At 42.1% G+C, this 18,579-nt stretch overlaps 1 protein-coding gene across 1 annotated transcript in view; it reads left to right on the plus strand.

The window, feature by feature from the left end:
- Positions 1-18,138, plus strand: part of LOC143413758 (protein NLRC3-like) — a 97,469-nt gene extending 79,331 nt beyond the window's left edge. The window contains exons 3-5 of the mRNA XM_076877187.1: positions 9,950-11,747; positions 12,241-12,414; positions 17,715-18,138. Of these exons, the coding sequence (XP_076733302.1) occupies positions 9,950-11,747; positions 12,241-12,414; positions 17,715-17,907 (2,165 nt within the window). The 3' untranslated portion in view covers positions 17,908-18,138. The remainder of the gene's footprint in view (positions 1-9,949; positions 11,748-12,240; positions 12,415-17,714) is intronic.
- The last annotated feature ends 441 nt before the right edge of the window (positions 18,139-18,579 follow it).

Below are 18,579 nucleotides of genomic sequence, written 5' to 3' on the forward strand. Positions count from 1 at the left end.
TCTGAGAACATCTCCACCTCCTACAAACAAACTCTCCTACGAGCAGCTGTCACAACCACAACAGGCAGAAGACTGGATCCTGCTGCAGGTTAATGATTGATCTAAAGGCAGCTGACCTTTGAGCAGGAACTTGTGAGTCTTTTATTGTGTTTAATGCTCACAGTGCTGAAGCCTGCAGACACACCCACATCATATTATTTGTTCTCAGGGTTGTTCGGCGTGGTGGAGTGGGAACAGAAACTTTCTGCAGGTTAATTATTGATCAAACTAAAGTCATATTAAGGAGCTACTGGCACGGAGTCAGAGCAGAGCTCAGAAATCTGAAATATATCAAAGTATATTAAAGTTAGAGTTTAGAGAACACTGTTTGGTTAGCTGCCTCAAAGGCAGATGACTCTCAAAATCACAAGATCAGGTGAAATTTCAGACCAAGGGAAAATCACTGGGATTATCTGTGAAGAGGCAGAAAAGCATAGACCTCGTCTACCTTATAGACATTTTGAAAAGGTAAGAGTGAATCTGTCTTCATTCATCTACATGGAAACATAAAACCAAAAAACAAACCAATACAACAAAATCACACCCAGTAGGGCTGGGCGATATAAACAATAAACGACAGAATCGATTAAATTTGGTCAACGATAGAGATTTTGACTATACCGCTCTATCGCGACAGCGCATGTGATGATGTCATCAAACTGCACCTGTTTTGGTCGAAAGCATCGCAGCGGTTAAAACCATTATCCTCTGCAATTATGCTGGGTGACAGTCACAGCAAAGAGATGAAGCACTTTTGAAACGCGGGGAAAGCCAAAAACTGCGCTTCCTCCACTTCCGTAACATTGATTCAATAATGTTGAATTCTCTGCAGCTGCTCTATTCCCATGTTGTGGCAGTATATTAATAACTAGCCTCGTGTTGTGGATGAATGATCTCAGTTGTTCTCGTGACTGAAGTTTGGCCCGTGTACAGCATCCTGCTATGCGACTGCATTTGTCCCTGACCACCAGAATCACTCACGTTAACTTTTATCGAGTGGAAAAAGAGTTGGGGTTCATCCTCCGCTTCACTGTGCTAATGTTATGCTAACATAGCTGTGTCGCTAGCAATCACGTAACACAACATTATATACCAGGTAGTCCAACTTCAGTAACCCTGCAAACGCCACTGCTGTTTAGTTTTCTGTCTTCATTTATGTTAGAAGTGACAGCAGAGCTGTTTGAATTAGTTTCAAAAATCTCAGTCAGAACATGGTATGAAATGTTTAGGTGTAAACTAGCGCGCTAACTTCCTGTTAACTTCTAACTCCGTTAAATTTAATAAATTCTGTTTTCATGGATATTAAACTTAATTGTTACACCTGGTAAAGCAGCAACGCTGATGATTTTATTAAAGATGAAAGAATTTAGACCGTTTTTAACTCTCAGTGTTCGTTTGACTTTGGGACCTGAAGCTGTCGGAGTTTTGGACCCAGATTACTCCGTGAAGCTCCTCACTACGGCAGCCGTAATGCTCTGACGATCCATCAAGCAGTGCGGCTTACCAAAGTTGTGCTAAAACATTTTTAACAGATTTCTGCAGCCAAAATCGGTTCGAGGTCACGAAGCACAACCAGAATTCATACATAAGGCACACTCTTGATTTTTGAGAAAATTAAAGGATTGTAAGTCTGCCTTATAGTGTGGAAAATACGTTATACAGAAGAAAAGAATATATCGCGATATATATCGTTACCGCACATGCTTCAAATTATACCGCGATATGGATTTTAGGCCATATTGCCCAGCCCTAACTCCCAATTTATTTACCACATTTGAAACATACAGTGTAGCTCAGTCAAAACACTCCAAGGCCAAGTGAAAGTGCTGAGAGGGAAAAGATCATGATTAATGATTTATTTAAACTCATAACTGGGTGCAGCAGCTGAGCTTTGACCTGTGAGCTGCAGCTCAAGCTTCTTTTATGGTTCAGTGTTTAATGTGTAAACTGTTTATCACTGCAGAGACGCCTACAGGCTATCTACTGTTCAAAAGTGAATTGTTATACACAGTGCAGCAGCTGACCGTTGACCTGTGAGCTTCAGCCTCTTTGCTGGTGTGAAGTGTTTAATGTGACGCAGTCTGCAGACACAGACGACTGCTGACGGAGAAGAAGCAGAGGATTTTCTCTGTTTCTACACAGACCTGGTCCAGACAGCAGAGAGCTGCAGAGTGAAGACGTTCATTGGAAGAAGCTGAGTAAGTTCAACGTCCTCTTTGAATCCTGGATCAGGAAGTGAATATTTGGTGTTTAAATAAGGTTTCTGTCTTTGACTCAGCCTGCTGTCACTTTGTTTCAGAGAGAAAAGGAGATTTTAGATTAACTGGTGTTCCTGCTGCTCTAGCATTAAAGCACAGTATAGGTGACTGCGCTGATGCCTGTTTATAATTTCACCAAAGCTAATAAACTGTTGGCTAAATTTTCTTGTTTTTAGATGTAAACAGAGGTGAGAGGAGGAGATAATAAGGATTAAATATTATGCTGAATAACTAAATTCTGCTAGTCTGTGACGTAACTCCCAGCAGCATCGCCTCATTTCTTTGACCTTTAACATGAGTTAGCTTAGCTAGCAGAGCAGCTATCTCTGCTGTCTGTCATGTGACCGAGTCAAGTGTGTGTAGTAGACTTGTTAGCATAGCTAGCAGGCTGACAGAGGCTAGCAAACTGTGTGAACACTTTGTAAGAGGTGAGCAGTGAAGGATAAGGAGCTCCTCCAAATGCTGATAATGCACTTAACCTGAATTTTCTGCTTGTTACATTATATGTGATGTTCAGTCAAAAACAATTACTTAAATTAACATTATTATTAGTATTATTATTATTCATAACATGGCTCCCTACTGTAGTGGTTTGAACAACTGATCTGTGGTTATTGTGTCCCTGCAAATTCAACAATGCGCCTCAATGCAAAGCATCAAATAAACATTTTTATTATCAAGTCATTCGACCTACTGGTTGAATCACCGTAGCTCTGACAGTGAAGCACACTCATTTTTATTGGTAGTCACCTTGTGAGCAATGTTCCCTCTAAGCTGCGCACGTGCGCAATTCAACCTGCCAACACGGACGATGATGCAGTTCTACACTGCAATCATCGAGTCCATCCTCACCTCCTCCATCACCGTGTGGTACGCTGGAGCCACTATCAGGGACAAACAGAGACTGCAGCGTGTTGTGCGCTCTGCTGAGAAGGTGATTGGCTGCAGACTCCCATCTCTGCAGGACCTGTACACCTCCAGGACACTGCGGCGTGCAGCTCGGATCTCAGCTGACCCTTCTCACCCTGGACACAGTCTGTTTGACCTGCTCCCCTCAGGCAGGAGGCTCCGGTCCATTCGCACCAGAACCTCTCGCCATAAGAACAGTTTTTTCCCCTCTGCTGTTGGACTCATGAACAATAACCGTATGACTGTCCCCGCCACTAACACATGACCCTACGCTGTGTCACTGCATCATTCATTCCATGTTTGGCACTGATCACCACCTGCACTCATGTATATATCTTTCTACGCAGCACTCTTAATTCTTATTCTCATGTATATATCTCATGTATATCTCATGCACATATCTTTCTACGTAGCACTTTTAATTCTTATTCCTACTTTTATTTTTTTCATGTCTATTTAAGCGCAATTTATGACAGTTTGTTTGCACTGAAGCACCGCAGCAATTTCCTAATGTTGTAAACCTGCTCAACATTTGGCAATAAACCCCTTTCTGATTCTGATTCTGATTCTGAATTGCGCACTGTTGGCACGGTCTCTGCGCAGAGAAAATCTGTGTTGCGCACACAAAAAGAATTCTAACCTGAATTGAAATTAAAGTAAACCAATCAAAACATGGCATTTAGTTGTTAAGAAACGGAGTGACGGCGTGTTTGAGATGTGAGAGATTTGAGGCGTTTAGAGCAAATCTTGTGTAGTTAGTGTGTAGTTAGTGTGTAGTTAGTGTGTAGTGTAGTCAATAGTGTTGTTGTGTGTGTCAGAACAATGAGGCGACTGCTGAGTGTTACAGGTGTTACAGCAGTGACACATCTGCTGCTGTCAGGCCTGCAGGTATCAGGCTGTTGTTCTCCTTCATCTCATAGAGGACAGGAATTATTTTTTGGAGCGGCACAAATAATTTGTGTAGCATCAGATTTGATGCAGAACAGCTGATTGTTCTGTAAATAGTTTGAAATGTTTATTTTAAAAAAACACCTTGGCTGCATTTTTAGGTAAACAGCTGCAAAAAACTTTGTTTGCATAACTCAGTTACTTTTTTGAAGAAGTAACTATATAATTAACTGCCCAACTGTCAGGGGTTTTGACATTTATTTTCACAAGTAAGAGAAAATAAGACACTTGCAGACCAAATCAGAGAGTTTTAAGACATGCGCATGGGTGTGTGCCTCTCAGCAAAATCACACACACAGAATGCATGTCTTGTTCCTTTATTTATAGGGTAAGAAACTGATTACATAGTACTTCCTCTTTTCAGTTACAGGAGGAGAGTTCAGGCATTATCTCAACCTGTCTGACCTTTCAGACTGGGGTAAAGAATACAGAAGTTTATCATGCTTATCTGACATCACAGATACTAAAAAAGAATACATTGCGTTTGTGTTAACAAATAGACTCAGTTACGTGAAAATATATGAACACTAGAAAATAAAACACACTTGATTATATTGTATTTGAATATAAAGCACATTTGATTATACTTGATCATATTGCATAATAAAAATCCTCTATCACCAACATTGGTCATTATTTACTGTATGTTGCAGACAGAGTTACAGACTCTCTCCCAGACCACAGACTCATAATACAAGTCAGAGCTTTATAAAAAAAAAAAGAAAGTTGTGTTTTCAAAATTGGAGTTCAAGTTTTTTTTTTCCTTCCAATAGTGTTAACATACTACACACGTCATGAACAAGATTTTTTTAAATTTTCATTGTAAGTGGGCTAAAGCAGTTAATTAAAAGTAGTCCATCAACTGAAAGGTTTAAAATGTTCACACGTGTTGGACTGACTGAAGCTTCCAGTCACAGTGACTCAGTGTGTGTCAGTGAATGCATCGTGTGTGCTTCAGGCTCCACCTAGTGGACTGATAGCAGAGCAGCTGATGAATTTGAAGAGTGTGGCCTTTTTGCACACAGCCTGTAAATGTCAACAACAAAAGGAGTGTGTAAAACATGTATATTGTAGTGATGCAGTGTACTGTGTATATTTATACTGGCAGTATGGAACATGATTATTTGGAAATGCCTAAAATGGAAATGATCATATACTGTGAGGTGAGGTGTGGACAGTGGTTGTGCTTTTGTAACATTGAGGCAAGGACAGTGATTAGTGTTTAGGGGACACATCATTGGTTTTTGTTAAAAAGAAACAGTTTCTCCACTGTGGCAGGTCGTAGGCGATTTTTTTTTTCTAAACTGTCTCTAACTCTCACTAACCGCAACTCTCCATCAAACGCCCACATTTTGTCTGAGGGGTTTATATCGCTGTCATAGCTCGCGGCAAAGTTCGAACCGCTTCCTGAACCAGTCACGTGGTACAGCCGGGCAGCGAGGCTTCGGACATCATCATTTTCAGCTCCTCCCATAAATGAAGCAAGCCTGGATACGCGCTTCGCGGAAACGCCCCCTCCATTACTCGACACACGCTTCGAAGCCTCGATACAGAACGTCACATCACTAGTTAAAGCTGAGTAAACACTGACCCCAGACCAGCACCGTGATAAAGTGAGCTGCTGCTGCTGAACTTGAACAGGTAACAAAGTGATGAGCAGTCAGGCTGCAGGTTTCTACCTGTTCATGTTTCTACAGTAGAATCACTTTGAAGTGTCTTTGTGCTGTTTCATCTTTGATTTGTGTTCATAAACACTCAGAGAAACATCACGTGACCTCATCAGGATCTGTGTTGGTGTGTGGGGCTGTACCTCAGCTTTATGTTGTTACATGCTCATTTGTTCATTTTAACATCAAAGTAATGTTATGAGGAGTAATGAAGTAACGTACTCCATTACTTTTAATTAAAGTGTTCTGTGTAATATGTGTAATAATGACTGTTTTGAGTAATGACCAGTGTTGGTCAAGTTACTTGAAAAAAGTAATCAGTAACTAATTACTGATTACTCCCCCAAAAAAGTAATCCCGTTACTTTACTGATTACTTATTTTCAAAAGTAATTAATTACTTAGTTACTTAGTTACTTAGTTACTTTTTAAAAACACGATTTACAACCTGAAGAGGTGATAAAGTGATAGATCTTTCAGCCCAATTCTACTTTTTCTACATAATCCATCATACAAAATGTAATCAAATGGAAAAGTCTCTTTTTTTAACTTGTTTTATCAGTTTTAATCTTTTAACTTTATGCATCAAGCAAAACATTTAATTATATGCAACATTCTCTGACTTGAATAAATTAGTTTAACATTTAAACCTATTTTCTGCACATTTTTGTGTTTTCACTCACTCTTTCAAACAGATGCAAGTAAAACACAGCAGAAAATAAATAAAGTCAAAGACTCAGCGGTCCTTTTGCTCTATTTTCACCTGTAAAGCAGGAGCAGGGTAGGCGGAGGGTTACCCTGGTGCAGGTGTGCTGCGGTCAGTTGAAGAATCCGCGCGAGTGTCTCTGTGAGTTTCCCATCACGTCGTAGCTACTCGGTGCTTGCTCGGAAGTTTAGGGGTTTTTTTCGCTGTAAAAAGAAGTTTTCTTCCCACGCACGATGGACGCTAATGTTTTTGTCACTTTTTATGGAATCAAACTCAAAGTAAGGTCAGTACTTCCACACTTTAAACGCTGCACGCTCATACTCTCTCCCGCACTCGATATATTATCCATTGTTGATCTGCACACAGCTGCTGTCACCAACGTCAATGAGACATTCTCGCAAAAAAAATCACGGTTTTAGTAACGCAGTAACGCAGTGTTCCTACGGGAAAGTAACGGTAATCTAATTACCGATTTTGCAATAGTAATCCCTTACTTTACTCGTTACTTGAAAAAAGTAATCAGATTACAGTAACGCGTTACAAGTAACGCGTTACTGCCCATCTCTGGTAATGACCAACACTGATCACAACAAAGAGGAAATGCCTCCAACATGCACAAACATTTGAGCCACAACATGCAGTTAATGTGCACAAATGTCTTTGATATGCTGCTCAGTGATGGTGGTGACTGTCAGAGCAGAGCTACTGAGAATCAATAAGTAATATCAATGATGGGATCAGAATCACTAAATTCTTCTCATCCCTGTCAGTATCATACATGTGCTGTATAATGTGATAAATGTAGAGGTGCTGGCTGTTCTCTCACTCTGCTGTTTAGCTGTAAAGGACGCCTCCCTGCCTTTGTCTCATTCATGACCTTTAATAGTCTCTTCTAACATGCAGAGATCTGTATGATCTGTTTCATAGAGTCTAACCAGCCTGTACAGGTAACAACAACAGTCACTGCATCACTGACACACAAACGTCATCTCTGTCAATAACAACATTCATACATGGAATAAAAACACATCAGTGGATCATTGCTGGAGCTGATGTTTGTGCTCCTGGTGCAAAGGCTCTCAGTTTCCTCCTTGAAATAACATCAGTGGTGGGTCAGCGACATGCTTTCTTTCCCTCTCAGGTTTAAATATCTGGGACTCTCCACTGTTTGGTTGTAGAGCTGAAGAAGCTTCTCAGATGAAACGTCTTCCAGAAACTTAAAGACGTCTCTTTTCTCTCCAAGCTCCTTAGATCACATGACCTGGATGACTGAACCTACAGACATATTGACCTGGTTTCATGGTCACATGACAGGTCAGAGGTCAGCGACTGTAACTCAGTTCCTCCTGTTAATGTGAACTCACTGAGTGTTTGTGGTTTACCTCTCAGACTGACTGAAGATGATGATGGAGGAAGAGGAGGACAGAGCAGAGTCTGCAGGGTCCAGCTGTCCGTCTGTGAGGAGTGACCGGTCCAAAGGTCAAAATCCAAAATTCAGTGGTGAACCTGGAGCAACGAGGTCAGAGAGCTGAACTCACTGAGTAACAGAAATAATTCTGCACTGACATTATAATCAGTGTTGACTCTGGTTGATTGTCTGACTGTGTTTGTGAGCTGAGAGGAAATGAAAATGAGTTTGTAACAAAAATCAGTTTTGTCCAGTTTTCCTGTAAAAAGCTGAACTCTAATCTAAGAGGATGTTACTGACAGGAAACAGCTGCATTATCTGCAGTCTGTGTGATCACAGCTGCTTCAATCATGTTTGTGTCTGCAGAGGTCAGAGGTCACAGTCTGCAGGGTCCAGCTGTCCGTCTGTGAGGAGTGACTGGTCCAAAGGCAACGTTCCACTCTTCAGTGGTGAACCTGGAGCAACGAGGTCAGAGAGCTGTGATGACTCCTTTACATGTTTGTGTTTCCTGGATAAATATGACCTGAAACATCCTCAGATTGTTACAAAGATTCATTAAAAAGAAAACAATGAAAGAGAAAAGATCCAAATGTTCGACTTGGTCATTTGCTGTTTGAGGACAGTGATGCTCATATCTGTGGGGAAAGTGTGACCTGAGTGGGTTCATGTTTGTCTTTAAAGAACAGAGCTGCTCTGATTCTCTTTGTGTCTGATCTGTTAAACAGTCTGAGAGGTCACACAGAGACCCAGCAGCTAAAGCCTGGATCATACTGGCTGCTGTTACTCCATCAGGACAACACTGAACCACAGTGGTGTGGATGTAGTGGATAAATCCCACCATACTGATGCTCAGAGTTAACCACAGGGAACAAAACCAGATGTTACCTTCAGATTGTGACCTTTGGAGTGGACGATGCAGATTTCAATAGAGAATAAATGTTGTTGTTTTTCAGCTGTGAAGAAAGAATCGAATTTTCTGAACTTAAGAATTTATGATGCTGGAAACAACATGGAGACTATAACACAACATTTCCACTGTGTTCATAGAATGAATGTAAAACTGTCAGACATTCATTAAATATGCAAAATGTCTACAGAAGCATCAGAGGGTCAGACGTGAAGCACTCAGTGATTTTGATCAAATGACTCATCAGTTATTGATCTGTACTACACTGATCTACCACGTTAGTAAAGCTGGTGTTCTGGTGGTGGAGGGAGACTCGGATCATGTTCTGGTTTTGGAGCAGTGATCTGCTGATGGTTCAGTTTGATGAGCTTCTTCAAAATCATCCCTGACATCACCACTGAAAGGACGTCCATGAAAACAGACTGAAAATTACTGATATGTTCACAATCTGAGAGTTTAAAACTTGACAGACTTGATTCAGATGAAGTTATTTGAGCAGAAACTCCTGGATCTTTATCCTGTGTTGATCTAATCCTTCATGGTTCCTCCACAGAGTGGAGCAGCAGAGCTCAGAGGTTCCCAGTGGTCAGTCTGCCCAGCAGCATCAAACACAGCTGGACTCCATATTTATGGTCTGTACTTGCACAACAACTACTGTTACATCTGTTCTGTTCACAGTCATCTCCATGCTGCTCTTTGTAGACCAGTGGATCGTCAGTGTGTCCAACATGGATCTGATGTTTGGCTCCATGATTTCAGTCTGATTGGCTCATTCATAAATATTCTGTTCCAGCTGCTGGAGGACAACATCATCACTTTTGTGAAGAACGAGCTGAAGAAGATCCAGAAGGTTCTGAGTCCAGATTACCCAGAATGCTTAGAGAGTCAGAGGAGCAGCAGCAGAGAGGCGTTTGTGAAGATCACAGTGGACTTCCTGAGGAGAATGAAGCAGGAGGAGCTGGCTGACCGTCTGCAGAGCAGTAAGAGGATTTATCTAAAGATTTAAGCTGCTGGATAAATGAACATTTCCCAGAGATGGAAGATGGAGCAACATGTTTTAAAGATTAGTTCTTTTTGGAATTGAGTGTTTATTTTTCTTCTCATTCAGAGCTTCAAGCTGCAGTTTGTCATCGTAACCTTAAATCCACCCTGAAGAAGAAGTTCCAGTGTGTGTTTGAGGGCATCGCTAAAGCAGGAAACCCAACCCTCCTGAATCAGATCTACACAGAGCTCTACATCACAGAGGGAGGGACTGCAGAGGTCAATGATGAACATGAGGTCAGACAGATTGAAACAGCATCCAGGAAACCAGACAGACCAGAAACAACCATCAGACAAGAAGACATCTTTAAAGCCTCACCTGGAAGAGATGAACCAATCAGAACAGTGCTGACAAAGGGAGTGGCTGGCATTGGGAAAACAGTCTTAACACAGAAATACAGCCTGGACTGGGCTGAAGACAAAGCCAACCAGGACATCCAGTTCATATTTCCATTCACTTTCAGAGAGCTGAATGTGCTGAAAGAGGAAAAGTTCAGCTTGGTGGGACTTGTTCATCACTTCTTTACTGAAACCAAAGAAGCAGGAATCTGCAGCTTTGAAGACTTCCAGGTTGTGTTCATCTTTGATGGTCTGGATGAGTGTCGACTTCCTCTGGACTTCCACAAAACTACAATCCTAACTGACCCTAGAAAGTCCACCTCAGTGGATGTGCTGCTGATAAACCTCATCAGGGGGAAACTGCTTCCCTCTGCTCGCCTCTGGATAACCACACGACCTGCAGCAGCCAATCAGATCCCTCCTGACTGTGTTGGCATGGTGACAGAGGTCAGAGGGTTCACTGACCCACAGAAGGAGGAGTACTTCAGGAAGAGATTCAGAGATGAGGAGCAGGCCAGCAGCATCATCTCCCACATCAAGACATCACGAAGCCTCCACATCATGTGTCACATCCCAGTCTTCTGCTGGATCACTGCTACAGTTCTGGAGGATGTGCTGGAAACCAGAGAGGGAGGACAGCTGCCCAAGACCCTGACTGAGATGTACATCCACTTCCTGGTGGTTCAGGCCAAAGTGAAGAAGGTCAAGTATGATGGAGGAGCTGAGACAGATCCACACTGGAGTCCAGAGAGCAGGAAGATGATGGAGTCTCTGGGAAAACTGGCTTTTGATCAGCTGCAGAAAGGAAACCTGATCTTCTATGAATCAGACCTGACAGAGTGTGGCATCGATATCAGAGCAGCCTCAGTGTACTCAGGAGTGTTCACACAGATCTTTAAAGAGGAGAGAGGACTGTACCAGGACAAGGTGTTCTGCTTCATCCATCTGAGTGTTCAGGAGTTGCTGGCTGCTCTTCATGTCCATCTGACCTTCAGCAACTCTGGACTCAATCTGCTGGAACAACAACAAACAACATCCAAGAAGTCTGAAACAGGAGAATCTGCAAAGAAACACTTCTACCAGAGTGCTGTGAACAAGGCCTTACAGAGTCCAAATGGACACCTGGACTTGTTCCTCCGCTTCCTCCTGGGTCTTTCACTGCAGACCAATCAGACTCTCCTACGAGGTCTGCTGACACAGACAGGAAGCAGCTCACTGACCAACAAGAAAACAGTTCAGTACATCAAGAAGAAGCTCAGTAAGAATCTGTCTGCAGAGAAAAGCATCAATCTGTTCCACTGTCTGAATGAACTGAATGATCGTTCTCTAGTGGAGGAGATCCAACAGTCCCTGAGATCAGGAAGTCTCTCCACAGATGAACTGTCTCCTGCTCAGTGGTCAGCTCTGGTCTTCATCTTACTGTCATCAGAAGAAGATCTGGATGTGTTTGACCTGAAGAAATACTCTGCTTCAGAGGAGGCTCTTCTGAGGCTGCTGCCAGTGGTCAAAGCCTCCAACAAAGCTCTGTAAGTACATATGTGATCATAGCTTTAGCTTTTAAATGTTTATTCTAGTTAACACAGATCAGGTGGAACAACTCAAATAAAATATCAAAAATATTAAGTGGTCATCGGTACTCAGTTTGTTCAATACTGAATACAATGGAGCACAAATTGTCCACGTTTCTGAAATATTTCTGGGTGTAATTGTCACCAAAGTGCAATTTAGACCTGGCCTGTGGTTGTTATCTAAGTGATAATCATCAATTCTACTAAAACAAATACAAAATAAAGAAATTTGACACATTCTGTTGATATCAAAAGCACACTGAACAATTCAGTGTTGTTTTACTGCTGTTCTCTCTTCACTTCTTCTCCTCTGATTCTCTCCACATGTTGCTCTGCATCAGTGCTCAGTTTCCTGACAAAACAAGATGAAATATTGCTAAAAATAATAGTATCTCATTACACTTCAACATAAGTGTTTTATTTTTGTAATTGTTTATCTGTTATTTTTCAGACTGAGTCACTGTGACCTGTCAGAGAGAAGCTGTGAAGCTCTGGCCTCAGGTCTCAGCTCTCAGACCTCTAATCTGAGACAGCTGGACCTGAGTAACAGTAACCTGAAGGATTCAGGCGTGAAGCTTCTGTCTGAAGGACTGAAGAGTCCACGCTGTACACTGGAAACTCTCAGGTGAGATCAAGCATTTTTCTTTCATCAACTGACAGAATTAGCAGATTAATAATAAGGCAGCCCTCTAATAAGAGGAGAAGTGGAGGTGTTTTGAAGGGCAACGTACTCTTATGTTAACAAGACAGGAAGTAGTTCCTGGGAACTGCTTCCTTTGTTGTTGTCTAAGTAGAAACATGATGGTGAAACAGTGATGAGTTTGCAGAGGTGAATCCTCAGCACACAACACAACAATGCTGTTGGGTGCTGAAAGCAGACTTCTCACAGATTCTGAGGCTGCAGGTTTCATCACTGTCCAACCAAAATTCACTGAACCAGCAGTAAATGAACGTCCAAAACGACGCTTCATGTTTAAAAAACAGATGATCAGGGGGATTTGTGTTTACATCTTTTTTGTGTGATCTGTTCACCTGCTGTTTTAGCTGTTTGGTGGTTGTTGAGATGGTTTTGTGAACTTTTAGCTGAGATGCTGACGTTTCTGTAGATACCACACATGTCTAATTACTTTGTACAGCATGAATGGCCATAACGAGGTTTTTAACAGTAAGAAAAGTTGTAAAACTTCAGAAAATATAGTTAAAAGTCCAAAACCTTCTACGTCTGGTGGCTTGTGGTAAGGAGCAGATCAAACGAGTAAAGAATTACGTTATAATTATAAATGGCTTCAACAGCACATTCAGGTCTGTGAGACTCATTCAGACACTGAGCCGTGGCTCTGTGCTATATGCACATAGTTCTGCATCTCTGCCATTCAGACACACTTTATATATAGTTTATTTTATGTAGTATTCAATACTGAACTGTACATTTAGTCTTTTTAAAGGCAGCAAGTTTTATTCAGTGTTTTCATAAAAGCCTTATTTTTATCCATTTACTGCTATTAGGAAGAACACGTGAGGTTTAAGACCTGGACCAGTTTGAAACCTTTTGTCCTCCACAGTGGAAAATGGGTGGAAATAAAAATGGGTCTCACTTTAGCCAGCTCCTAATTTTATCAGTTCTACTCTCAGCGTCTCCTGTATATCTCCTGTATAAATGTTGCACTCAGCTTTGTGGTCTCCAATATCACTGAAATGCAGCCAGATGCTGCTCATTTTGCCTTTTCACTCTTTCCTGACACGCTTGCATTTCAGTACAGCTCCCATTTCTCTGTGTACTGGTCTCTACCACTACCCTTGCTGTCTATGGGACATTTCCGTCCTCTTTCACATAATGGTATGATCCCAGTCTGTCTCTGAAAGTGATTGGCCACATGGTTTGCTCATCAGAATAAAATCTCAGCCGTGCTCACATTGATTATCAGCAAGCCTGAAAATTCATCAATATTTCACATATGAAATTATGTCAAGGGCTGGATTTGGCCCACGGGCCATATGTTTGACACCCCTGGTTTACACAGTTTGGTATTCAATGTACAAGTGAGTTAGCTCTCAGCTAACTAGCAGACAAGCTAACTGCTGGGACTGCGTCTTTCTAACAAGAGCGTCAGACACTCAGACTGGTTTCCTTTGTGGATGATGATGTGTTCTCACACTGATCCTTCATGCTGATGCTGCCATCCACCCACTGCTCCTGGATTCCTCATCATCATCTCCATCAGCCCTCACAATACTCCACCTTCTTCAGCTTCATGTTCAGCAGCCTGGATGGACAGTAATTCTTTCCATGGGTTATGGTGGGACATTGAGAGCTGAAGTCAAACAGCAGTGAGAATGAAAGACTGATTCATTTCTATTTAGTCTTGTGATGTGCAGCTTTGTTCAGAGCATTAAGGCCCAGCAAAGATCACTGAGGTCATAGAGTCCCTGATGAAACCTGTGTGCTTATAGAAACTGAGACCAGATGAACCAGAATAGAAGGACATTAAAATGAAGTGTCAGCTACACAAAGGCAAAGCTATTCAGTTGTTGCTGTGAGTTATTTAAATGGAGGATGGAGTCAGACTTTAAGCTGCTGGACTCAGTCACTATATCCTGTTGTCCTCATAGAACCTGGACACACAGACTCACCTGTGACACAGTGACACACAGTGTGGGCTACACACACATTAGAAAGTGGATCAGTCACACTTGTGCAATCATTTGTTGTGCTGGGAAACCACGAACACTGTGAATCACATTAATGGCTTTGTTACAGCAACATTCAATCATGAGTTCAAAAGTAGTGCATTGTGTACTTATTGTAATAGTACTGCAGTATGAGAAGTGCAACATTCAGTGTGCAGAAACAGATCAGGTGCTTTCTAACAGCAGTGTTCCCTTTAACACAGCAGCAGTTCAAATATTTCTGTCAGTCTGAGCTGAAACATGAATCTAATCAAATATCAAATCAAAGTTCTTTGCCTCTGCCAGGACGTTAACATTTGATCTAGTTTTTTACAAAGTTCCCTCAGCGTCCAGAGCCACCAACATACCTTTGATCAACAGCAAGTGAACATTTATAAATGTGTGTTTGCAGAACAGGAAGCAGCAGAACTATTGTTCTGTTATCAGGCAGCAGCACAAACGCTCATCAGCTCATTTACTGTGCAGGACTTTGAGTGTGTGAAGTGTGTGTTTGTGCTGGATTTCCTTTGGAGAATCTCAGTCAGAAACCAGACAAAGAAAAACTCTTTCAACAGTCCAGGTTGAGTTGACAACATGAACTGCATTTATCTTCCTCTGACTGACATGTTCTTCCTCCTCTGCACCGAGCCAGCTGCTAAGACTCACAAGCTCACTGACATTTTCTGATGATAAAGAAACTCTCTTCTTCTGCACAATATGAGCAGCAACAGAGAAGAAGCTTTCACAGGTACAGATGTTGCAGCTGTGGCCAAGTACATGTGCTGCATGTTGGAGCAGCACTCTAATGGACAGGCCTCTGTACTGATGGTGGGCTCTGCTCTGTATCCACCACACTGTTCTCAGCTGAGTCTTCCTCCTGTTCACACTCTGATGAAGCACCAACAGGGCCAACTTCTTCTCTGGTGGCTCGGATGTTGTTGCTTCCACAGGTTTCCCTCCAACAACCCTCTGTTCCTGCAGTGAGTTCAGTAAGATCTGGGTAAACACTTGAGCTCCTTGAATCTGGCTCCAGCAGCAGTTTTCACATATACAATGTTGGCATTTTGCTTGCATGTCTCCAGGTCTGTTCTGAATGTAGACTTGAATTTGACCACGTAGGCGGGGTCATCATCTGAGCTGTCCATCACCTGAGAGAGATGACAAAACACAGAATCACAGAGCATGAAACCAACGTTTCTCCTCCCAGAAGTTCAGTCACAGACCTGCAACAGAAACAAGAAGATTCAAATGACGCAGAGCTTTCATTTACTTATATCCACAAACATGTCCTCTACATATTCATGCTGTATTTACACACACATACAGAGGCTGTTTGTCTCTCACACACAGACAGGACACTGAGAAATACATCATGTTAAATGTACCTGCAGGCTTCCAGCTGTGCACTTTGTCCCTGTCAGCTGTGATTGCCATGGCAACCTTGGTGTTGTGCGCGATGCAGGGACGTGTTCAAAGGCAGACGTCTGGCAGCAGCATCGTATTTGATGCACTATCTGTACTGAGTGTGCTGACTTAATTTCAAATGTCCCACTGCTGTGCAACATGAATCACATGTTCTGCACGTTTCTGTAACTCCCAGGTAACCATGGTTACACAGCCACGCCCAGTAGTCTCCAGAGAGACCAACAGCTGGTGCACGTTGTAACGCCGTGGCTTTCGTAGTCTCTCCTTTTTCTACAGCTCATGTGTTCTTCTTGTGATGCTGCGTCTTGAGGCTCATACATGCCGTCATTTGTTGATCCTAAGAACGTTCCTCAGACCGACTTCTTCAACAACAGATAACTTTAGTTGTATCAACACTGCCTCCTGGAACAGTTCAAAATGAACATGTCAAAGATCTGTACCTGTCTCCATGTTTCTGTCCCCGCCCCTTTCTTTCTGTCCTGGGTCATGTGAGCGCTGCAGTAGTATTAGGCCCACCCTCAATGCTCCCATTGGCTGAGACGCATAATGACGCCCATTTCAAGCCAGCACTGATCAACATCCCTCCTGTGACCCATGGCTTTTATATTCAGAGCCAGTGAGCACTTTCACAATAATCATGATTTTAAAAACTGTGATTAAAATAATTGCTGACGTTAATCAGTTAATGAGTTAACGAGATAATAACAGGTTAAGTTGCCCTAATAATTAGACTTTGGTGACAAACTGATGTGATCTCCATGTTTCCTTTGTTGGACTGTGGGCGAGTGTCAGAACTGAATGTACTGAGTAACATGTAGAGTTTAAACATGTGTCAGTTCCAGTTTTAGAGCTCTAAAGTGCAGCTATCATGTTAGGAATATGTTAGGAATAGACAGGAACACTGAGCACACTGAGGTCAAATCTTTATTTTACCACTCGCTGCATTCTTGATGTTCATGAATTCAGCAGCTTCATGATTGTCTGCAGCATTAATCTCATATTTCCATTAAAGTGTTGAATTTGACTGTTTGATGTTCTTTATGATCTCTGGCACCAGTTCATCTGTAGGCTGAGCTCAGTCCATCCATTTAGTGAAATGATGTTTAAAGGTCTCCTTGTTCTGTGAGCGTGCACAGATCCTGAAGCAGAAAGCCTGGTTTACAGAGAAATGATCATCACTGTGATGATGCTCATCGTCTCTGACTGGGATTTGAGGTTTTGTCAAAGCAGCAAAGAAAGCCTGGCTATGTTGGACTGGGTGTGGCAGCAGCTCCCAGTTTGAGTTCAGGAGACAGACGCCCTCTCTACTTTGAAGATCAGCTTCAAACTTTCCTTTTTGATAAAGCTTATAGTTCGAGCTGGATCAGGTGACCCTGAACCATCCCTTAGTTATGCTGCTATAGGCTCAGGCTGTTGGTGGACTTCCCATGATGCTCTGCTTTCTTCTCCCCTCTTTTCACTCCTGATGCTTTTATATGTCACTACTGCATGTCCTTAACTTTTGTCTCTCTGTTTTGTTCTTGTCTCTCTGAGCTCATCTCTTCTCTTTCCCCTCACCCTGCAACCAGTCATGGTAGATGCTCCTCCTGGAGCCTGTTTTCACTGGGAGGATCTTTGTGTCAAAGGGAGTTCTTCTTCCCACCATCACCAAGTGCTGCTCACACTGGTGGCGGTTACCTTACACTGTTAAACAGCTTCAGATGACTGTTGTTGTCCATTGGGTATTGTCACTTATAAATAAAGTTACATTGAATGGATGTAAATGGATAGATGTTATTGTGACAAAGAGAAAACAACTGTTGACAGATAGATTGTTGTTTTGTGTGTCTGCAGTCTGTCAGGCTGTCTGATCACAGAGGAAGGCTGTACTTCTCTGGCCTCCGCTCTGAGCTCCAACCCCTCCCATCTGAGAGAGCTGGACCTGAGCTACAATCATCCAGGTCCCTCAGGAATGAAGCTGCTGTCGGCTGGACTGAAGGATCCAGGCTGGAGACTGGACACTCTCAGGTATGGAGAGAATGTCTGATAGAGGAGGAAGAGCTGGAAACATTTCCCGTGTCTTTCACTCACTTCCTGTTTGTTTCCTGCAGATGACACATGAACAATCACACATGCAGGAATATTTTCAGGGACAGACACACTAGTCTAGCTGGATAGTTCATGGATATTTATGTAGGGGTCTCCAAGGAGTCTGTTTGCAGGAACATTTAGGTCACAGGTGTACCTGATATAGATGCCAGTGTACCTAATAAAGTGTCAGCTAACATTTGGAAATGGAAGCTAAAATAATGACAAACTGTACATTCACAGCTGAATTCACAATAAATTTGTTCTGAAGTGCACATTTTTCTGTTATTGTTCTCAAACAACAGAATGAGAATGAAATATTGATTCTAACAGGGCCCATAAACAGCATTAGCTTAGCAGCATTAGCTTATCAGAGTTTCTATCATGGTCACAGAAATCTTTAGCAGAGAAAAGTGGCCTACTTAGCAATAACTGCTCAAGTTGTATAAAGAAAGGGAAAACAGTATTAGCATTAGCTGCTAATGGCAATTTACTTAGCATAAACTCTTCACATCTTTATAATGCAAGGGAAAGGAGTCACTCATGGAAGCCTATTTAGCATTAACGTCTCACATCATTATAAAACAAGAGAAAAGGGTATTAGCATAAGCTACTAATGCTTATTCACCTC

This window comes from Maylandia zebra, linkage group LG2, assembly GCF_041146795.1.
Source record: "Maylandia zebra isolate NMK-2024a linkage group LG2, Mzebra_GT3a, whole genome shotgun sequence".
In the NCBI taxonomy this organism is placed as follows: Eukaryota; Metazoa; Chordata; class Actinopteri; order Cichliformes; family Cichlidae; genus Maylandia; species Maylandia zebra.